General features: G+C 40.9%; 1 protein-coding gene across 7 annotated transcripts; it reads right to left on the minus strand.

Annotated features, from left to right (window-relative positions):
• Positions 1 to 1,571: 1,571 nt before the first annotated feature.
• U2AF1 (U2 small nuclear RNA auxiliary factor 1) lies at positions 1,572 to 18,203 on the minus strand. Of its 7 annotated transcripts, XM_080577813.1 has the most exons (10): positions 17,993 to 18,203; positions 15,943 to 16,030; positions 15,659 to 15,715; positions 13,840 to 13,870; positions 13,173 to 13,239; positions 8,893 to 8,942; positions 8,183 to 8,281; positions 7,057 to 7,190; positions 6,609 to 6,701; positions 1,572 to 4,567 (listed from the first exon to the last, which is right to left on the minus strand). In XM_080577813.1, exons 1-10 carry the CDS (start codon positions 18,186 to 18,188, stop codon positions 4,429 to 4,431), a joined length of 954 nt encoding a protein of 317 aa, XP_080433939.1. In that variant the 5' UTR covers positions 18,189 to 18,203; the 3' UTR covers positions 1,572 to 4,428. The 7 variants fall into 7 exon arrangements, with proteins under 7 accessions (XP_080433939.1, XP_080433933.1, XP_080433934.1 ...); XM_080577807.1 differs by lacking the exons at positions 13,173 to 13,239; positions 13,840 to 13,870; positions 15,659 to 15,715 and adding an exon at positions 12,291 to 12,357 and having other exon boundaries at positions 17,993 to 18,140; XM_080577808.1 differs by lacking the exons at positions 13,840 to 13,870; positions 15,659 to 15,715 and having other exon boundaries at positions 17,993 to 18,140.
• Positions 18,204 to 24,138: the final 5,935 nt, after the last annotated feature.

Below are 24,138 nucleotides of genomic sequence, written 5' to 3' on the forward strand. Positions count from 1 at the left end.
TGTAACTTGTCTTTGGTCCTGTCAAAATAATCGAGTTAGAAAGCAAACACCAAAACCACAGCTACAAGAAAAGTGCTGAACCCAATGATCACTGGAGCACTACAGAGTCGTTTGTGCCTCAACAGATAGAGTTGAGGTAAGCACATTTCCCTTTCCCACTTTGTGTATGTTGAAAGAAAAACACCGGCTACCAGAGCATTTGTTGGCATACCAGGTTTGTTAGCTCTCACCATTCAACCCATTCTCATAAATCTGATTTACAGTTGAAACAGAGCAATTGAATTGACACCTTTTTGGCAGTAACCTCCAGCAGGAAGATGGAGGACAAAAAGGAACCTTCTGAAATGGTTCTGCTGCTGCTGAAACAACGCGTGAAGATAGTAGTCACTATTGGCTCTTCTTGCTGGAGGTTATAATTTTACAAGAAATTAAACATGACATGCATTACCAGATTAGATATTTATGACTGATGAGCATATTGCTGACAAGGAAGAATCATCTGTGTAGTTCAGGACACGTGCTGTTTCCCCATACATGTGGATTTAACAAATCGAAAATTGCAAAGAAAAAAACTGAAGACATTTGTAAATAAATATGATAAATAAAATTGGCTAATTGAATGAATTCAGAAATACTCATGGCAGTTCTAGAAAGCATGTGTCAATTCAAGATTGAGATGTACTGATAATTCTACAGATATTTGGCTGCAATTTTGATTTCTTTTCAAATGGAAATTCATGCATTCCAAGGTAAAGTTATGCAGTATAGTAATACAGCTCAGCTTCATCCTTGCACTGAATAGTAAATTAGCACAGCTATAAATATTCTTTTCTGTGACAGCCTTACCTACTAGGTATTACTTCCTTACCAGCTGAAGTGAGCGCACACCAACTTGGCTCCTATTTTCAGCTCTGACTTTTCCTGAACAGGACATTTTTTCAGACCACTCATAAATACTGCAGCCACTGGCAGTTACCAGTGCTTGGAGAACCAAGTGATTAACATTCCCCCCATCTGCTATGAAAGCGGTTTCTGTTCTAGTATGTTAAAGATGTCATATTCAGCTTAAGCTGGAATTGTAAAAGTAAGACAGTGGGAGTTAATGATTGTTATCCATTGCCAAAGTTTTGCAGCTTGAGCCATGCAACATTAGAAAAAATCATCTTTAATAAACTATGTCCTCTCTGTTACTAATTTCATTAATTAAACATGTTTTCTGTCAAAAATGAGCATTCTCAATCTCTGTAGACCACAATAGAAACTTACAGGATTACTCAACCAGAGCCCTTAACAATTAAAAACCAAGCAAAACAAAGCACAAAACCCAAAATAAATAATAAAAAAAACAACCCACCAACTCCAAGTTGTACTCTTTTGATACTTCAACCTTATCAAGGATATAGTTATTTTTGTTTGTTTCAAATTAAAGACATGCTCCACCAGCCCTAAAAAACAAGTCAAAGAATCACTTGAAAAAGTAGCTCAAGCCAGCAGCTAAGAATTTGAAACTTATAGTCTATGTCCTCATCAGTCATTTAAAGAGCAGCATCCCATCTAAAGGAAAGGGATAATTTTTGTCAGATTCTTATAAAAAAAGGCTTTATTTTGAACAAATTTTCTCCATTTGGTTTTACAGTCTCAACATACATCATATTCATGGACAAGCAGCATTTTCACAGAATAAGAGCCAAATACAAATAAGAGGAAGCCATTTGGGATTAACAGTTTCAACCTAATTGACTCAGACTTCAGAAAATACTGTATGCTGTCACTTATTTGAGGTAAAGGAATTCCATAAATTAAGATCCACTGTTTAACAGAAGAGCCAACAATGAAATACCTGTATGACATCGGTACCTTTTGGGCAGAGGGGAAATCTTACTCTAAGACAATGGGGTCAACAACAGAATAAGTAAGTAGGATGATTTCCTACCTTTGTATTGGCAAACCAATCCAATTTGGACTACCACATTAGTTTAACCAAATTTGTGCAGTGTAAAATTTGAAATTTGATGAATTTTACTGGTAGGTTCACCTGTAAGGCTGTGTACTAACCAAAGCTTTGTCACGAGCTTGGTTTATGTGCTGAATGCTGTCACTAGCCAGACTATCAGGTAACAACCAATGTACAAGTTGCATTTTTTTTTCCCCTTCGAGTATTCGGTAAAATCCATTGCTTTCTTGCTTTTAGTGCCCTTTCTGACATATTCCAGTTATGTGGTGAATTTTTGGGTAGCAATCAGACCATAAAAGGAAGCATTTGGTGGAATTCAAGACTGCTTTCTTAATAAAAAAAAGTAAGGTGGGGTTAGAAATTGGTTTTCTGCTATTTGTTCACACAAAAAAGCACCTGCTATTTAGCAGTGTTTAGATAAACGGATGAAAGCCATTACAAGGACACATTTAAATTAACTTGTTTAAAGAGCACATTAGCTTTTGTTGACAATCCATATAAAAAAGCTCTTGAGCAATTGTAAATAGGAATGACATTATACTAGATACTGTGTTAAAAAACAATGGCTCTTCTCACCTTTTTGAGCTTTAGATTTAAATTAGCTCACTAATAATCCTAAATCTCACTGAAGAAGAAATGGAATTGGATTAATATCCTGCAAACAAGAACTGAGTTAGAAACGTTCAATTCCTAATACCTAGCAAAAATACCACAGGTTTCAGTTCAGCCATCTATTCTAGGCACTGTTCAATTTCTTTCAGTGAAAAAGAAATGATAATTTGATTTATGTATTTGCAACAAAATGTAAACAGTGAAGCAACCTTCATGTAGAGATGAATTTCTTTTAAAAAGATACTGGCAGAATAAATTCCACGATCTGTTTGGTTAAACCATCCAGTACAAAGAAAATAAATTCAAATGGAATTGATGCAAGAATGTAGTTCCAAGAGGTAAAATATATATATTTTTTAGACAAGCCCACTTTTCATTATCATTTGGTTTGCCAACTCCAAGTTTCTTTGAGAAAAATGGTTTTGTACTTGTTTTGGTGACAGAGACGCTGCTTTGGACACTTCCATATCCTTTATATTCCTTTTTTTTTTTTAATAATCAAGAAGATCTATCACTTAGCAAGTTATTAGACTGAGAGTTAAAGAAGCACTAGTAAATTCTCTCACATTGGAAAACTATATTGTATTAGGTAGTTTCATGTATGTAAAGTGTACCTTGCAGAAATATGACCAAAATTTCATGCAATGTCACAAACTGAATAAAAGCAGACATGAATGAATTTAAACTGCAAGTCAGCCATTGTACAAACAGTCTCTAGAGATGTTTCAGCAACATTTCAATTACAGCTTTAACTCCTTAAGGGATACACAGCCTATGATATATAGCTATTGTGCAATTCAATGGAAGAAGTCTTTTTTTTTTCTCTGAGGAAACTGCCATCTGTCCATTATCGTTTATCATACTTCAGACCTCATGAAAAATAAAGCTAGAAAAAAATATTTTCCACTAGCATGATAGTTTGCAATCATCTCGCACACTAGTGAAATGCTTTTCGTTAAACAGCTAGGAAAACAGAGAATGAAAAAAATTCAGTCTGTTAAGCAATTAGGTCCCCATATTTAGGACCTTGTATTTCCTTCAATAGCTTCAATGTAACCTGTTGCATGGAACATGAGTTTTTAAGAAAGAAAAACACTTGGCCTGTTAGGAATCACTGCAATAAAAACATTTTGTTGTTGTTTTTTCCCCCCCAACACACGCTGCACTAGGTAACTTTCTAGCCAAGACAAGTAATTTACTCAAGAATCATAAAAAAACCCTGAACTATCAACTCTGTCACTGCCAGGAGTAGCAACTCAACTACTCCAGAGCGCTTAGAAAATAGGCTTTAGATTTTACACCAAGAAACTGGATTTATTGTAAATGCCACAGTCACATTGATAGACAGAGCACAGACTTCTGGTAACAAACAAACATACATTTTTGTAACTAAGCATATCTACTTGGTAAATAAATGCACTTCGCACAGCCTTCCTTTTAAATGTGCCTAAACTAACCTAAATAAGCAGACAGCATAGCAGAAAAGGGAAACTTATGTAACTGTTTCTTAAGCAGTATATTATTTTTTACTATGTATATAATATTTTATATTATATACACACACATTTTCATCAACAGTTCAAATCATACCCAAATAAAAAATAAAAATAAAAAACCAAAAAACTGGCGCTCCTCCAATACATTTACCACCTTTCCCTCAGGCATAGTATTAATCCAGGTATTTGTCAAGATAGAGGAATGACAGTTAAAAAGACTCCCCCCACAAGAAACAAGTTACACAAAGAATACTGTATCACTACAAATTTTTATTCAGAAGCCCATCTTTAAAAAAAATCTCATTATGAACTTGTTTGGTCAAACTACAACACTTTCTAGCAGACATACAGTAAAAATGGCATGGCTCAGAATCGACCGGATCTTTCACGATCTCTTGACCGCCTCCTATCACGTTCGCGTCCTCCTCCTCCACCACCACCACCTCCACGACCACGATCTCTGGATCTAGACCGACGTTCACGGGACCTCGACCTGGATCTATGCCTTCAAAGAAAGTTTGAACATTTTATTGTTTCACCACGTTCAGTCACTCACTCGCAGCGCTATGCAGTGGAACATTTGAGGATGAAAGTAACGGCAGAGAAGAAAGACAATAGGGGATTACAAGTACTGGTAAATTGGCACTCAGACTGTGAAACCACGTATTTCCGTACTGAACAAATGTAACACCGAGGAGGCAACACACATTTTGAAAAGACTCAACTGTTCACTGCCAGTCATCCATTGTAATCGATGTACAAAACTTAAGGAAAGGCATGCAGAGGAACCAAATGCACTTTTGTGCAGCTGCTAATTGAAGCAGCAAGAAAAGGGGACACCTGCTCTCGCAGTTATGAATAGCTCTTAACTACACACAGGGTAAGCCTACAGCTGTTTACAAGTCCAGTTCTATTAAATCAACTGCATTAACTAGCAGTTCAACATTAAGTTCTCTTTTGTTTGTTTGTTTTCCCCCTCCACTTCCAGAAGCCATCAATGTTTGCAGATAATCTTCTCTGCCTCTAGGGTTGATGACTTAAATTCAGGAAGAAAGCTAAAACCACACAGACAGAATGTACTGCTAGTACAGCTACTCTGATGGATTTATATGTTATATAGCACTCGCCAAAGAAAAGTGTTTTGAATGGTTTTAAGCATTTTAGAAAAGTCAATTCTGTAACAGAAAAAACAAGTAAACACTACAATTTTCAATAGCTGTAGAAATAAATAGCTGCAGAGCTAAAAAGATCATGGAAACAAATGCTCCAAGTCTAGGTTTACAAAATACTGTTCCAAACCAAGCTGTTTTGGGATGGGAGTATAAATGGGGACAAACTTTACTGTAACATGGAGACACACACAAAACTCTTGAATAGTAATTCTAAAGCTCAGTGGTAAATTAACCTATTTTTCAGAAGTTCCAGTATACCCTTCCTTTTTCTATGTGAAACTTCGATGCATGTCATTCCATGTAGCATTGTTTTCAGGCCATTTTAGTCTATACAACCTACCTGCAAAGCCCAACTGATGCAAGAACTTTTTTTTTAAATATCAAACTTTTACTGATAGCATGTGACACTTTCAGCTTCATAAAGAATTTAAACAGGGCCAATAAAGACCAAACTGCATGGAGGACTCAAGTATTGTATTTGTTTTACCACAGACTGAAATTGGGCTATGGGTAAAACAATCATATTCCAAAGCCAAACATGCAAGTCTGATCTTTCTTGCAATAAAAGATTGATGCACTAATACCTTACTAGCTCACAGAGATCTAGATTCAGATTCTGAAGAGTGACCAAAATGTTAAGATAAGCATATTTTGTCTCTCTCCCCCCGAGTCATTCAAGCACCCTAAGAGCTTACATTTATACTTAAATCAGTATTATATTGTGGTATTTCAGGAAAGTATTTAGGCATGAATACATGTGCCTAAGCAATTTAATCTGAATTTCCGAAGTTAAATTTGTCCTCACAGATTCTAAGATACTGCCAATTAGAGACATTCATATGAAAAAACATTTTCATAATCCCAGGCTCCCTCTGTGATTGAAAGGCAAAGTTGTGCTCTACCTAAAAGCAAACCCAACAATTTTATTTGCTTAATCTAAACAACAAATTCCAAAAAATAAGGAGTTTCAATCCAGCTCAAAGTGAGCCATCCATAAAAAAGATGTCACAGTAACAGCAGTGGCATAAGCTTTTCTACATGGTGCCTTAATAAATATGTAAGGTGCTATTAATATTAACCTCCTGTTACTCAGAAACAAATATTGGCTAGAAAAGCCAGGCATTAACTCTTAAATCAGAGTAGGAGAAATAGTAAAAACACACCAGGTCCTGAATTCATCCACAGATATGCCCGATAGAACCATAACTTCAGCTGTTTTACAGACTCATTCCTTTGTTCTAAGTTGGTCACTTGATGCCCTTCACTGGTATAAGCCAGAAAAAGCAAGAGAGGATTCAAGTTTAAAGGTTTGTCTCCAAAATGTTCAGCAACTGATCGATAGTTTATGTATTTTGTGTTTAAAAGCAAACTCACTTTTTACGACGACGCCCATACAACTCGCGTCTCAACTCTCGAGAAATGGGCTTCAAATGCATGAAGTTGCAGAAACCTCCTCGTGTACACTCCCTGAAACAGAATACAAGAGATAGTTAAAATTCTCAGCTCTACACCAAATCAGTTTGCCCTAAGCCCTACCTAGTAGACCTCCAGCCATTTAAAAGTTAATCACCTCTCATATTAAGCACAGTAAATCACAATCATTTACTGAAACTGACTAGCTCCTAGATCAAAATGCAGAAGATAGCAAACATCAAAATGCTGACTGCAGGTCCTCCTGGTAACAGGAGGACATTGATATAATGTTACCTGAAGCCTTTTTTTTTTCCTTCCTACCCTAAGCTACACATAAAACCCACACCCAAGCAACCACCTTGTCTGTGCAGGCATTTCACAGGTAGGCCAACAGGAAGTCACTTTTTACCCCATTTCGTATTGACGGCAACAGGCCTCTCTGAAGTCGGTCACAGGTGAAAGCTCAGCATGAATGGGCTGTCCATTAAACCAGCGATTGTTCAGGTCAATCACAGCCTTTTCTGCATCTTCTTCACGGCGAAACTAAGGGCAAAATTAACATTTTCTCATGTTACAGAGAAGCAACAGAAGTAGATCAAAGATTCCTGTCAAATCAGTTTCGTGGTATCTGTGGCCTAAGGCTAGCAATCAAACTAGAAGCTACTTAAGAGCTCCTGGGACAGTCCATCAAATCAAAGGTAAAAAAAGCTAGCTTTTCACTGAACAGGATTTGGAGCTAATTACAACACCAATAGTATGTTCTTTGTTATGTTCTATTTGGTCTTTTTAGTTTTGCAGCTTGCATTACAAAATATGAGAACATTGTGTCTTCTTAGTACAACTTTAAGCAAAGACGAATGCTTTGGAGTACCCTCCTATATTGCCAATGCTCCAAACGTAATGGCACTTTTTCAAGCATTTAAGAGAAATCAGCACGAGAACTGCTCATTCATTTAAATTGACTTCAAAAACTTGATCCCATTTTAGAATGAAGATAAAACTTAAATTCAAAAGCCTTTTTCAGAGTCCACCATCTGCAAAATTTTAAAAGCAACTTTTATTTCCAATTATTATAGCCTACACAGACAAGAATTTTAGGCCTCAAAATACTTTCCGGTTAAGGGAACGTACACTAAAAATATTCAATCTCACTCACCCTACCCTGCTTTAAGGTCAGTTTGGACCTTAAACCAGCTAGCTACTGCCAAATGTAAACTGGTTACAAGAGGTTTTGTTTAACTGGGAAGTCAGAAAATAAATGTACCTGTTGAAAATGAACACACCTGTTGAAAATAAACCCCTGCTCATAGTGAAATGCTTTAACAGCAGCATGATGGGAAGAAAGACCCAAAATTAATCTTGGCAAACTAAGCAGTCCATCAGTGGAGACTGTGTTGATTCTACTATTTTCACTTTTCAATTTATATTGAGAAGTTGGAGAGAAGTTTAGAACCTGAAAACCTTCACAAAAATTACATGATTACAGCACCAGTAAATACTATTCAATACATAATAAACATTTCTTTTTATCCTACCTTTACGTATACGTTTCCAACTAGATGGTCTCCAAGGTTATCACAAACGTTCATCTCTTCAACCTCGCCGTATTTTTCTTCCATTTCTGTGAAGACCTCCTGAACACAAACCAAACAATTAAAAAAGAAAATTAAAATTTTGGGGCACATTAGTTGACATACAGAGGTAATACATTTGACTGATAACAAGTACAAAAGAAAGTTGTTCTTAAAAAAAGTCTTCACATTTCTGATTTTAATATTGATACTTGCTTGGCCTGTTCTGTGTCCATCTCTAAGCACAGCGCTAACAGGATACAATAAGTAGCTATGGAAAACATTAAGCATACGGTATTTAGGGAACACAGAACATGCACTGAAAATACTAAATATAAGTCTCGCGGCTATGGTATTCCTTAGGTTTATTTCTATACAAAGAATTATGAATTTTTTGAATTTACAGAAGAGAAGGGGATTACAGAAACCAAATGCTACATGGCTTAGGTTGATGATTTTTAAACAAAGCCTACTACTCACAGTAAAGGCAAACTAACTGTAGGTTATACCAGCAAATACTTAGTATTGAAAGTTTAAAGTTTTTACAGACACCTAAGGAAACAAGTCCTTTTCTCTGAATCCATTTACTTCTGATATATACTGAACCTAACTTGTTTGCTTCTAAAAATTTGAGAATACTTTGATACACTTTGAACACTGCTTTTTTCACATACCTCAAAGAATTCATCATAATGTTCCTGCATCTCAACATCGCTCACAGCACCTGTAAAAATCAAGAGTCATATCGATTAGAGCCCATAGTTAAGGAAGAAGAGATTCTGATTATACTACAAAACATAATCTAGAGATGCCGTCTGGAGCATAAAGGACACCATATAGCATTTCGCTAACTAATAGGAATATTAAAAAAATAAGTATGTGTGAACAGTTTTAAGTCCCCCAAAGTATTAATGTCAAAACATTATATTGACACGATCAAACCAAAACAAGTTTTAAATCGGAACCAAACTTGTATGCCACAAATTTCAAGGGAGGAAGGGGACAGGAATTGCTTTGAAATATCATTTCAATTTTATGTCCAATCCCACTATCTACCAACAGTTTTACCTAAACAGAAGGCAAGTGCTTTGTCTGCGTATTTCTAAGTATGATCACAATTTAGTGTTTCTCTTCCTATATGTAGAATTGCATTTTAACAAGTCCACCTCTCCATCTCCAGCACATAACACCAGAATTTGGGAGTTCGCAATGTAACACAGCCCAGAATTTCTTTATTTTATTTATTTATATTTAAAGAATTTGCTCAGAAGAGTTACTAAAATGAGTTTCCTCAGTGGTCTCAAAGAAGGGTACCACAATGCTTTGCGACATAAAGCAATTTTTTTGAGTATCACTTAGTTTTTCTATAGTCCTGCAAAAAAATAATAATTTAGTGCAAGGTAAGCCAGCCATATAGTCAGGTTAGATTATTTTCATGCTCCAAGCTGGATTTCACAAATAAGTGCTGCTTGCCTGCTGCTATAAGAAACAACATAAGTTTGGCTGATTTTTCAGAGGATTAAGAAATAAAAAATGAGTTTCATTTATTTCTGTCAGTCTACAGCATTTTATGGTAAATTAAGCTGTATACATTAAAGCCTAATGCATTAGCTCTTCAGCAGCTAAGTGGTTTATTAAGATCAAGCGGAGGAGTTCTAAAATGAACCCTGCATTTTATGCTAGAAAAATATTCTAGCCTTTAAATTACAAACACTGCTGGTTTAGTTTCACAGAATGTGAAAGAAACTGAGCCAACAAAGCAAAGTTTATTCAGTTCGGGCTGCTATGAAAAAACAGATGCTTTGAGCTCAGGCATTTTTGGCTAACGGTACCACTTGGAAGAACATGACATTTTTTCTTCAAAGTCACTAATAGTAACCAGCCACACTCTGGAACTGCCATTATTTTTTTTCCACCCAGCTGCCTCCTGAAGAAGGCTACAGGAGGCTTGTCATGTAGTTCGGGCTAACAGTGTTTCTGGATTTGAAACATGTTTGCTTTTCAGAGCTTTCTTCTTCCCCACCACTTTGTCATGGTTATACAGCAAATTAAGGAAATACCAAACATTAAACCAGTACTTCTAGACAGTTAATACTTAACTATATTCCCAAGGTGGTGCCAACACCACTTGTAACAGCTTACTAATATCTAAGGATTTATTCATTATTTTTAAGATATCAGATAGGGCTCCAAGAGCCAGACAGGGAATAATTGATTTTTACCAAATGGACAAGTGCTAGAAGCTTGTAAGGAGATTGATTCCATTGTTAAATTAAGAGATCATAAGCAACAGTTAGTTAACGACTACATGAAGGTCCTTCTAAGTGGGAAGCATACATATGCACAGGTTTTACAAACGTTCATATCCCAGGGCCACCGGTATCTGAACCTTGAGCAGCCCAACTACTATTTAATATACTCAGAAAAACTATTACTGTTCAAAACTAAGGTTAATCCTCTATGACGGCAATAGAAAGGAAGACAGTTAAGCAACAACAAAACGCATTAAACAGCTACCCAAGTTATTCATTTAAAATACATGCAGTACTTAAGTAGGGACAAAAAAAATTGGAAAAAAAAACCCAGCAAACAGGTAGCTGGGAGTTTCAGAAAACCTACTGATAACAGAGCTCCAGCTCTACCACACGAGGTATACTTAGGCTCTGTTAAATAACTGCCCAGTCATCAAGGCAAACTAAAGTTGGATACCAGTATTTAGAAGACTAGAGAACCTGTTCATGTCAGGACTCTTGCAGCTGTACAATCGAAACAGCTCCACAGACCAAATTGCTGTAACTGTACAAATTAGTTACCAGCGCACTGAGAATTTAGGGACAGTGGAAATACCCAACTGGATATTTTTGGTTTACCGAACCAGCGTTGACTACTAAGCAGCTGCAACAAGAGGGCCTACGAACCAATAAAACTGTTTAGGCATCTAGACAAACTTACACAGCTCATTACACATCTAGCTTGACTGTGTCACATAAAACAAGCACAAGTTACTTAATCAGGCCATTATTACTTTCAGAAGCAGAAGACACGCTGTTGACTTTTAAGGTAGTGGCTGATTTCACCAAGCACGTCTAATTAAATGCTGGTAACTAATCTGAACTAGTCTATAATCCAACAATCAGAAAAGGAATAGCCAAACAAAGCTTTATTACCACACAATCAATATTCACTTCAACAAGAAATATTAGTTAAAATATAACACCGATCCTTTTTTGATACTAGAGCTTTTAAAATTTAATTTTATTCTAATATGATGATTCAATCACAACAATAGATAAGTAATTGTAGATAAACAATCTTGTTCATTTAACTTCTGCCAGTCTTAGAGTAGGTGTTTCCTCTTTTGTCCATTCCTACCTCATGAGGAGTCATTAAATTAGTTCATGACCATACCCAAATGGCTTCCCCTCCTTAGAAGAAATTTTAAAGATATTTTTTCCTACATAAATATGCAACTTGGTTCTGGAATTTGAATTTTCAAAGCATGGAGGGAATTTTAACCATGCACCTATCCAAAAGGGAAGCGTTTGTCAGTCAAAGCGTATTCTTCCAAAGTAGACTCTACATGAAAGCTGCATTAACCTAGGACAAATTTCTGCATGCAGTCTGAAGAGTTTCAAATTCAAGTTCTCGTAAGTTACAGAGCAGGAAATTTGTTGGATGAAGTCAACATGTCACTGTCCCACTCTTTAAAGTCAGTGGAACCGAACGGATAGCATAAAACATACAGAAAAGCATTCCTAGGATGCAAGCAACTGGCAGGGAGAAAGGAGGGGGGAACAAAAGCAGCGCATCAAGACTGCTTTACAGGGGAAATACAATTTCAATTCCTTTTGATTTAACAGATGGTATTCAGATTCCCCTCATAGCTTTCAGAGTAGGGAAGAAGGCGAGTGGGACAAAAAAGTTTGGGGTCTCTTTTTTTTTTTTTTTGGACACATTTAATGAAATGTGGTCAGTTTGATCTGTTAAACTAATATGGTAGACCAGCTTAAGTCGACACTGAGCTCTGACAATCAAGCCCAGGGAACCAGTGAAGGAACTTGTATGAACTTACAGCGCAAACCGTCAGCAGACTGGGAAGAGTTTTGAGGGTTACGGTAAATGTTCAAGAGGGCAATGGTCTGAAATACAAAACGCAACAACTTTATATTATAGAAAATAATTTTAACAAGAAACTGGTTTCCTTTAGGGTCGCTCTAGCCGAGTCTGTGCTGAAAAAGAGGTGGTTATTCTCTCCCAAGAAGGAGAACTTTCACTTAGCTGGTGACCTTTCTGAATCAGCCTAACACTGTAAAGTAATAGAGATCTCATGATACTCCAGTATCGTATTCTTTTTAAGTTATTTTACTGACCAATATTACAATGGAGGGGTTTGCGTGACTTCAGGCAGATATGTAACAGATATCATCCAAACGCAGCATTCAAACTATAGTCATAATTATTTGCTTGAATTTAGTCTTCCTGAATGGTTTTACAGTAGCAAAGCCCCAGGAACAGAAGTAATACAATATCAGAGCATAACATGAAATCTCCATTTTCCTAAAAAAGTTAAGATGAAAGAAAACCCATAGTTTTGGGAAACTTACCGTGCATCACCAATATACCTATTTTATTTTTTATTTTTTGGTTAGATCAAGAATTTGAGAAATGCCTGCAGTTGAACCCTTTAAAAGGGATGCAGTGTTACCAAGCAAACATTTTTCTTTCCAGTGCAAAAGAGAAACTGCACCAGGTCCAATTTCTGAAATCATGTTCTGCATTCTGAATTGCACACATTTGACAAGTTCTTGATTTATGCGCAAGAAGAGTTCCATCACTTGTCCTGTTTGCAACAGCTTTATGTCAGCAGCTCAGAAGCCAACATTATTTTCTCATAATTAGGAGTGGGCTCTTTAACACCATTCTTTAAAAAAATTTCTCCAACTGTGGGACTTACAGTGTGAGCCGTCAGCCGTCTGTGCACTGTTTTGGGGGTTACGATAGATGTTTTGAATCAAGATGGTCTGCGGGGAAAAAAAATAAAAAGGGGAATTCTACTGGCTGCTGTGCATATAATAGACAATTGCAAAGAGACAACTTGTTTGCAAACATCTAAAAGTAATATTTTATTCTTAAGGCTTCCTTTTGAATTTGCAGAATATCTTCCAAAATTGCATCCAGACCATCATATTATGAAAACAGTTTTAATTAACCACCAAGAAAGAGCTGCATTTGTCTCAACAGCTATCCTCAAAACGGGAGTTGTGAGGCACAGTAACCTAAAACATCAAGCTACGTGGTATTACGGATATGCCTAGCTTTATCGTATTTTCAAGACCGGATTCATTACTGTAAGTCTAGGGGAAAAAAAAAGATAGTGTTATGTGCACAGCATACAATACATAATGCCACAGAGTCTAAAATGTTACACCAGACAACAAAGTTTTTTAGGCATGAGCTACGTCTTGTTTTGTGCATCAGGAATTTCTTGGTGGAATTTCTGTTTAAATAATATAATAGCATCATAGGTTCACATGTTTCCGATCCTTCAAATAAGGACAATATCCTTTTAGCCCTTCTGCTTTTTACTTGAAGAATTAGCCCAGGCAGACTTGAAACCTTACATTTGTACCGTTCTTCTTAAAATCAAGTTGTCTGAAAAAACAAACCATGTTTAAGTTAGTAAACTAATATTACAAAAAAAATCCAAATGTCCATATCACTGTAAGCAGCTCAAAAATTGAGATTTGATTACTTAAATACAAGCTCAACGTTAGTTAGTATGAATCGCAGTCCCCAAATAATTTTAGCTTACACATTAATATTAGTAGCCACATTAAGAACTCAGAGCTTAAAGAAATCACAAGGACCAGCAATGTCATACCTACATACGCTGCCCACTTAACATGTACAGAATCTGTAATATCACATTTGTATCACACACGCTTGTTTTTTTATCACGGCTATGGTCATACCAACCAAAGCTTTGTGCTTCCATGGCCCAGGTTTAAAGTAACTATGTTTTAGCCTACAATTGGAGAGAGCCAGAAGCATGCATATAGTTACAGTGTTTCTGCTGATTGGTGGTAATTTGATCACTCTGGATTGCATGACCTTTCCTAACACAGCCCTCCAACAAGGGCTGCACCAGCAATAGCAAGGGAAGATAAAAATGCGGTGGCAGTAACTTCCCATTAATAACACACTCGGTCTTCTGTTTTCTATCACAGCTGATTACCTATCGGCATACAAATAAAGATTTCTGTAATGGATCCTACACGACTGCCAGGTACATCACAGATGTTACAAAACAGCCAGGCAGCCAAGCGCAGCGCTGTAGTGATTCCAGCACGTCCCGCTGACCCACTTCAGGTGGTATTTCTATCTGCAGTTTCTACAGCAAAACTAAAGACAGCAGGGACAGTGGAAACTGTTGTTTCTTACAAAAAACTGGGTGCAAAGATGTAGCTTTTCTTTTTAACATTAAAACAACCACTGTGGAAGCTGTCAAGTTCAAAGTATTTTCTAGCAGCTAACGATTTAAACTCAAGCCTCTACCCTATCACATTTCAGCATGCTGTCCGTGTATGTCAGTAACACGGAGCAGTTTGGAAAATGGTCAGTGTTCTGACAAATATTATTTACATTAAAAATTAGTGAGTTCCCATAAGTGGAAAAACTGTTTTTGTGGATGAAGTACCAGCAGCGGTGCCCACAGAGCAGCAACCCAGACAGGCCACCCAGAGCCCTCCCAGCCCACTTACACACGTATGAGGTTTAACTCGATGAGCGCCATCGCTCTAAACTCCAGTCTTGTAGATGTTACTCGCCTCCCTCGCGCTCCCCAAACCAACACCAGCCCAGAGGACCCCACTAACTTTACCCTTATAGGTAAAACTACTTATAATTCAATGACATCTACAAGTGCTACTAATACAAAGCAGTCCCAAAGAAATCTATTTACCTGCATACCTTGACAATCAGCAGTGATAGAAAACGGCAAAGCATACAGCTCTCCAGGTAAGTTTTCTGAAAACTGTAGAGCTCATAATAATAACAGCATCCCTATCATCCACTGCACCATTTTTTAAGTACGCGTGCAGTCACATCTCTCGTCTCTAATATTTAGATAGCAAAAAAGTAAATAATCTGTCAAGTTAACTGATGTGTATACCCTCAGCAACCAGGCAAGTTGCTTTCAAGAAACAATTCTTTCACTTTCAAAGGAAGCGTGTAAGTTACTCTTGAAACTTAAGAGCCTGGTCAGAGAGCAGAGGTAATGACAGAAAAGTCACTTTTATTATCATTTTTTTTTCTCTTATATGCATAAAAGACTTAAGTTCACACCTCTGAGATGGGCGGAACGTGCTGCCACTGTTTGTGATAATGAAAAAAATCTGGGACGGTTTAAGTGCCTAAACATCACTGAGAAGGCACACTCACCTGAAAGTTAGCACTGGTTGGTCTCTACTACAGGCAAGCTTACAACAGCATCGCTTCCTGCAGCCATTAAGGGTGACAGGAGATAATTAGAAATGCTGGGAGAAGTAAATGGAATACCCCCAAAAAAGCAAAACCCCATATAAACTGGGGCCAAAAGTGAACTAGTTAAATCTGGAGCTCTGTAATTATTCACTTGTATCTGAGAATCTATGTTTTAAAGTAAGAATATACTTCCACAAAGAAAAAAAAAAGAAAAAGAAAAGAAAAACAAAAGGAAAACAAACCTGGCTAAATGTTGGTTTGTTGTGCAACCGAGAACATCTGTCTCCATGACGACAAGCTCCAATTTTGAAATAAAATGAACAGTTGACTCTGCAAGTAAAAAAGCCAAAGTAGTTACACACTGGAAAAGAAAGCCGTTAATATGCACTTCCTATAAAACACATGCCCCAAATGCCTTTATCTTGATGTGGAAAAAGTAACGTAGACAAAAATAGGAAAGCATTATAGCAAATCTGTTCATAATCATTCCTCTTTACCCCTAATTTACAGCGAGTTACCTAATAAATTTCACCTAATACTCAAACCCCAAATACATTAATAACACCACAACTGATAAAAGCGATCCCAGCTGTTCTACCCTTCCAATCCTCCCTTCTTGTCTTTATGCCAGTTTCATGGTGTGACAGGATGGGAAATAAAGTGAAAAACAGTGAAAAGTTACGCTGTGAGCTACAGAGTTGCGTCCTAGTTCACGCAACCCCCAGGTCCAGACAAAAAATGTACTTTAAAAAATGATACAGTTGTACCTCTGCATGTTTTAAAAACCCACCACTTTAAAGTTATCTATTAATGGTACTCTAAAGGAGCACTGCCAACATAATATTGGAAGTAGTTCAGGTAAGAGGAGAAAACATGTTAGATAAACGAAGAAGTTACTTTGCTCATGTATATTCCCTAACTAAGCCATTTCCACCAACTAATTATTTCGAAATAAAGCTTTATTCATTTATTTTTACATCAAGGTAATTGTATCTTTTCTTCAATCAATGATTATCTAGCAACAGCTTCAAAACCATGCTGGTTTAAGAATGCCGGTAAAACTCTCACATATATTAGTATAATTCGTGTGGAATGATGAAAGGAAGAGCCATTAAAAGTGTAGTTACCTTGACTGGGAAAAGCGAACGCAAAATTCCAGAGGGCAAGAGAACTATTACAGGCTAGACATGTGTGAAGTGAAATATGCGAATTCTCCTGGAAGAAAGATTACTACTCCCATGTTCATAGTTAATACCACCAGTTCTTTCCTCAGTCCGTGGGGGGGATAAATACGAATGTGCAAAGCATATCTGATCTCTAGCAAAAGGCTCTACCATGAATTGTAATGTGCTTACTATTCAACACATTCTTGAAAATGCGTTCTTAGCGTTACGCTATACTTACTGTTTTTTCTGAACATTATGCTGAAATAATAATAACAATAAAAACTATAAAGCTTTGATATTTGGAGTTGGTGCTCTTGAAAGCCTTTGCAAAGACAAACGATTGCCTGGTTTCCAATAAGGCTTCGAAGTCCAGCACTTTGTGGAGAGTTCTGCTCGCCTTTTGGACACAAAGCGAGACCGGCGCAGGACTTCCACGCCGAGCGACACACGGCTAACGCTGCCGAGCTGCCGCGCGTTTCGCCAGGAAGGCCGCTACGGCGACAGGGCCCACGCGGGGCTGAACGGACCGGGCCTGCCGCGCGGCACCACAAAGCACCGGGGCGAGAGAGAAAGAGAGAGAGGGAAGCCTGCGGGCAGCCGGAAGCCACCCGAGGCGCCCAGGCGGGGGCGGGCGAGCGGCGGGGCCGGCGTCCTTGCGGCGGGCGGGGAGGGGAACAAAAGGGGCCGGGGCCGGGGCCGGCCACGAGGCGCGGAGGAAGGCGAAGGGGAACGGGAAGGGAAGGGGGGGGGGGGGGAGCGGCGCTGCAACGCGCATGGGCGGGGCCGCCGGGCGCGCGCGCGGCTGCAACGGGAGCGCGCCCCCTCCCTCAGCGTGGCGGCGCGCGCACGCGCGCTCCGGTGTGGGGGGTGGGGGTGGGGAGGGAGCGCGCCCGCCTCGTCTGCCCCCTCTCCCCCCCTCACCGCGTCCCCGGGGATGGGGGGGGGGGGGGGGGGGGAGCCCGGGCCCGCCTCGGGGAGAGGCGGCGGGGCCGCGGCTGGGGAGCGGGGCCCGTCCGTGAGGTAACGGGGGCCCGCCCCTGAGGGACGGCGCCGCTCGGGGAGCCGCCGCCCGCTTCCCTCCCTCCCGCCGCCCCCAGCCCCGCGGGGAGGGTCGGGCGGCACTCACTTGTCCTTCTCGGTGCCGAAGATGGAGGCCAGGTACTCCGCCATCTCCCACCGCCCGCCCGCCCGCCGGACAGCCCGGCGCCCACCGCACGCGTCACAGCCGCCGCGACGGAAGCGCGGCCCCGCGGCGCCCGCTCCCCTCCCCTCACGCCCCGCGGGGGGCAGTGCGCATGCGCGTCCCGCCGCCGGTCCTTCATTGGCGCGCCCTCTCCCTTCCCCCCCCCGCCTCTCCGGCCGCGCGGGTGCCGCTCGCGCCACGCGGTGCCGGTGGTGCGCGTGCGCGCGCGGCCGCCATTATGGTGCCTGCCCTCAGAGTTAGTGAGGTGTGGGGTGCCCAAATGTCATCGCTGTGCCGCCCTGCAGGGTGCCGTACACACGAGCCTGTGAGGCAATTTCAATGTCCCTGCAGTTAAATGCAGAGCAACTTCATTAGAAGGGGCAAGGGGAGAGCGCAAGGTGTGCCTGATGTAGCGCCTCCTGAGCGTCCCCCTAAAGATCCAGTGAACATCCCAATTGAAACACCAGTTCTTGCCCCAGCTGCTTCTAAGGGTACGGTTGTGGGCAGCAGGCGCTCACTTCTGCCCATACTCAGAGTACGTGGTCACTCTCAGGTCCAGTCAGGAAGACCTGTGATCTCTTGACACATACTGTGAGAACAAGCTAACAAACCAGGCTGAAAAAAAAACCAAAACACTGAAGTCAGACATCAAAAGTACAAGCACCAAAAAACATTAGAACCATACAATTTTGGCACTAGTCCTGAAGCAGGAGACGGTCCTATTACTTGCCAGAGTGGTACCCTATTCTAAAGTGCTCTCGTTTGACGAGGTAATTCTGGAGCTACCATCACGTTTTGAGATCTAAAAAGAACATATTTACATAAAAACTAACAACATTCATTAGCCAGGGGATCAAGGAAACTGTGAAGCCTCTGATGGATACTGAAGCATATAATTAAGGGGCTTGACAAAAAGTTTCTATGATTACAAAGAGGATAGCAGTGCTGCTTAGAAGCTAAAGGGTCTTTCTGCAGTTAGGCATCAGTACAAAGGATGCAGACAAGAAATCTGAGTTAGACCTTTGTTATCACATCCTCAAGGGCTGGAACAGTGATTGATTGAAGGTGGGAAGGTGCAGGTTCTGAAGGAGATTAAACAAAAATGAATGAGCTGCAAATAAAAATGCCATTTTCATAGAATCATTAAGGTTGGAAAAGACCTCCAGGATCATCTGGTCCAACCATCCCTCTACTACCAATGTCACCCACTAAACCATGTCCCTAAGCACCACATCCAGCCTTTCCTTGAACACCCCCAGGGACGGTGATACCACCACCTCCCTGGGCAACCCGTCCCAATGCCTGACTGCTCTTGATGAGAAGAAATGTCTCCTGATTTCCAACCTGAACCTCCCTGGCGCAACTCGAGGCCATTCCCTCTAATCCTGTCACTAGTTATCTGTGAGAAGAGGCCGACCCCCAGCTCCCCACAATTTCCTTTCGGGTAGCTGTAGAAAGCAATAAGGTCTCCCTTGAGCCTCCTCTTCTCCAGACACAACAACCCCAGTTCCCTCAGCCACTCCTCACAGGACTTGTGCTCCAGGCCCTTCACCAGCTTCGTAGCCCTTCTCTGGACACGCTCCGGGGCCTCAATGTCCTTCTTGTACTCAGGGGCCCAAAACTGAACACAGTACTCAAGGTGCAGCCTCACCAGAGCAGAGTATAGGGGGATGATCACCTCCCTGGCCCTGCTGGCTACACTATTCCTGACACAAGCCAGGATGCTGTTGGCCTTCTTGGCCACCTGGGCACACTGCCAGCTCACGTTCAGGCAAGCATCAGTCAGCACCCCCAGATCCTTTTCCTCTGCACAGCTTTCCAGTCACTCTCCCCCAAGCCTGTAGCACTGCATGGGGTTGTTGTGGCCAAAGTGCAGGACCCGGCACTTAGCAATGTTGAACCTCATCCCACTGACCTCTGCCCATCGACCCAGCCTGTCTAGGTCCCTCTGCAGGGCTTTCCTATCCTCCTGTAGATCGACACTTCCCCCCAGTTTGGTGTCATCGGCAATTTTACTTTAAAGTGGAGGGTTGCTATCGGATCAGATTCTTTCTAGTCATTTTGGGAAGCTTCACATAATTATGGGCCCAAACTGCAAATTTGAGCTGACTGAATTGAAAATTTTGCAATGGAAAAATAATGTGGAAGACACAGATATGATACAACCTGATCAGTGTTTGCAGCAAAGTGTTCATGTTGCAGTATGAAAATCGCTGCAGAGGAGCAGGATTTATGCATTTGAACCTCCCTCCCTCAAATTACTTTTCAGTTTATGCCATAGTAAAGTTACACTAACATTCATTTTGGTAGATGCACAACATGATGGCTGGTGTTTGTAGTTTGACAGTAGTTTCCACTGACAGTTATAACAATAAACATAATTTCTGTGAGGCCTTACAAATGAGGCTGTGTTAAAGGAAGAGTAGTTGTGATGCAGAAAACAGACTGAGCACTCAGTCTATTACAAGCAGAATTTGTCTCTTAGGTATTTCGGAATTCTCTGAAATGTTTACAAGTATGCTTTATTTTTGCATAATGTTCATAGCCCCATTGTGGTCAATAGGGCTATTCACAAACACACGTGCTTGCATTGTGCTCTGACGAAGTACAATGGAAACTTAACACTGAGGCCAGTTCTGAGAAAATAAGCCGAATGTTTATTTCTCTGCCTGACTCCAGAAGATGTTTAAAATGTATCTACTTTAAAAGCAGAACAGCAATTTTAGAAGCAGTTCACTACCTGGACAAGAGTTATGCCCAGTGACGAGAGTTCATTCGCTTCCCTGTGACACCCCCTGGAATTCCTCAGTCGGTCTGAGTTGACTTGAAGCCACTGCAGCCATCACAGGACAAGGACAGTCCCCTTGGCACCACTATGTGTCCTGCTTTGGTCTTTGTGTACATGCTCTTGGGATCTAACACTCACCTGCTCCCACTGCTCTATACAGAGGTGGCAAAAGATTTCAGCCAGAGCTACTTGCTACCAGAGGACAGGTCCTGTTGCTTGGCTCGACACTGCAGTGTGTGTGCCCGTTAAGGTCTGCCTGTTAGAGGATGTACTTTTTTCCCAACAGTTGCTTGCTGTTCATCAGCCTCCTATTTAGGCTCAGCGCTGCAGTATAAACTCACAAAACCAGCAGAAACAAAGCCTTGCAAATAGCAGAGTAATTTCCTTCTCATGTAGTGAGCTGAACTGTCTCACTGAGTAGGGGAATAAGTGCCAGAGCTAGCACAAGGGAAGATCAGGACTGCTGCAGCTGTAGCTTGCAGTGAGGGCGATGAAGGAGTGGGACAGCCGCTTTCAGCAGCAGCAAGCTGCTAGATCAGCTCAGCCTCCTGGGGGGAAACCTGCTGAGAGGCTTGACCTAGCCTAAGTCGTCAGGGGAACTGCAACTACAGTGGCCTGCAATGAGCTCTAACAAAGTAGAAGTCCCTGGCGTTTTTGATTCATCACTAAAAGCAGCCTGTGACATTTGTTTGCAGAGTATATGCTTTACACGATAAGCTGAATGAAGTTGCATTGATTTTTGCTCTAATGTGTTTGTTAAAACCTTCAGCTAAAATGTGTTGAAATGTGTATTTCTTCTCGGGGAATTAAAATCTGCTCGGACTGTTTGAAATGCAATAGGTTCTGACCCTTACGTTGTAAAAGAACTCATTTGTAGGTTTATCTTTTCTGTAGTTCGTGCTGCACAGTGTGCTGCCGAGAGCAGGAGCCAAGCTCCAGAGCGTGGCTTTAACTCAGACACTCTGTGAGTCCGATGCTCTGCTGAAGCCTGCTGCCACTGACATCTGTGTTTCACAGGCAGGTAACTTGACCCGGAGATGCTGTTAGAAAACAAAACAAAACTCCCATGTTGGAAATCACAGAATTGTCGTATCACAGACTGGGTTGGGTTGGAAGGGACCTTAAAGACCACCTGGTTCCAGCCCCACTGCCGTGGGCAGGGACACCTCCCACCAGACCACGAAGAGATCTTATGATGCCTCCAGCAAAAGTACGTGCCTGAAATAGCTCATTAGGATGAAAAGCTGAAAGAGAAGATTGCACGGAGTTCTTTGGTGTGTGGAATAGGTGCTGCTGTGCTGGTAGTGGTTGGCTGGGTGCAGGTGCTTGGCTAATAATATCATGTTTCAGTTTTGTGAGACAGTAATAGTAGGACTACACTGCACTACTGAAAAGTAAACACACTCTCATCTTGCTCTTCATTTTCTTAGGAGTCCTCCATACCCAGGGTGCCTCTTACACTGGGAACAGCGGAGCCCATCCCCTCCAGAGCTTTATAACCCTCTGCTTCTTTCTGCACCCTGCTCCCTCCTGCGCTCAGCCTGGCCGTGTATGTGCCAGCACCAGAACCAGCACCAAAACGCACACACAGGGGGGTGCTGCACCTACAAGATACCCACCGTGTGCCAGGGAGAGGGATCTCTGTGCTCTGCTTAGTAGTAACAGCCAGACGTTTCACACGATGCTTCCTTCTATGTCTAAGCTTGAAGCGAGGAATGAAACAAAACAGCTTTTTGCTTGTGAATTCATGAGATGCCAATGAGCTTGTGATTAACCCAGTGTCAAAGAGCCAGAATTTCATCTACATTCATCTGCTTGCAGTATTGCAACTGATTATCTGAAAGTGGGATATTTTCCCCTTGTGTCAGTGTTGCCAAGCTCTTGTTGGATGAAAGATCTGCTGTACTGCATCTGCCTGCTGAAGGGCAGCAGTTTGGACACAGCCTGCTGACACTGGAGGCCACATTATGTGGGCACATCACAATGAGGATGAAAGCTTCTTCTTAGCAGCCAAATCCCTCATAACTGAAGTGACTTTGTCTTGCACACAGGGCAAAACTTAGAAAGAAGAAGGGGGACTAGGGCAGAAACTAGGGCATATAAGAGAGGGAGAGGGAAAAAGACCCTTTGAGGTTAACGTTGTCAGCACAGCTGGAAAGGTGGAAGGGAAGTCATGAGCCAGCAAAGTAAAGGAAACATGAAGGAACGTTGAGATTTTTACTTTTCTCTGGAGGAAAAATAGGAATCCAAAGCAGTAACTATTTGTTATTGCACATTTTATTTTACTAAATCGAAGTGAGAACATTTGCGGGACTCAGGACAGCTTGAATGTGTTCCCTGTCTTTAAGCATACACTCCGCAGCAGTGGGGTTGTTCAGGCTAGTGGCTCACTGCAGGTTACTTCCCCACCCCAATTTCTCTTGACCTACAGGGTTAAATGCTGCCACAAACCCTCTTCTGTTCTTTTCTGCCTTCTTAAATCCAATGTCACCGCCAGATACCAGCTAACACCTGGTGAGGAGAAAAAGGTGACACCCATATTTGTTCTCCTGGTTTGCTGGGCAAACCAGCATAAAGAGGTGATAAACCATATAAAGAGGTGAGAAAAAAATAAGGAGATAGGGAAGCAGCCAGTTTTTTAGGAGTGGCAGATCAAGGAGGAAATGAGAAGAAAAAATGGTTGTAAAGCAAAAGAGGACAATGCTTGGATATATATATATATATATGTTATATATATATATATGAGGAGTTTAAAATGAAGAAACACAGCCCAAGGTTGAGAGCTTAGAGTGTGCTTGGTGTAGACAATGGCAGCTTCCCGTTGCCTGTGCCCAAGACTCTGTGTTAATTAAAGATACCTGGAGCGCCAGGCCAGCACACCGGACTTGGCTTTTCAGGTTAAAGGAATTTTGCTAACAACATGTGTGCAGTAATTATTAATTCATTATTAATTATTAATTAATTAATAATTATTAATAATTAGTAACCTACAGCCAGCAAGCACTTTGAACAATTTTACCACATCTTGAAACAAGGCACGACCACGAGGAAAGAGAATCAATTTAAGATGTAGCATCAAAAGTTAATCAGAGAAGGCGAGTTGTGTACACTAGAGCAGTAGCTGGTAATCTCACTTAATCTACTTCCATGTCTATACCTCATTAATCACCACGGTTATATAAGTAGATCTTATCAAAGATCCTTAATTATTGCAGCCCAAGTAAGTATGGCACAGCTGAGAGAAGGGTGAGATCTCTGCATCCATACTCTATGGGGTGGAGTGAAACAAAACCGATTGCGG

The sequence above is a fragment of the Anser brachyrhynchus genome, assembly GCF_964034855.1.
Source record: "Anser brachyrhynchus genome assembly, chromosome: 1".
NCBI lineage: Eukaryota > Metazoa > Chordata > Aves > Anseriformes > Anatidae > Anser > Anser brachyrhynchus.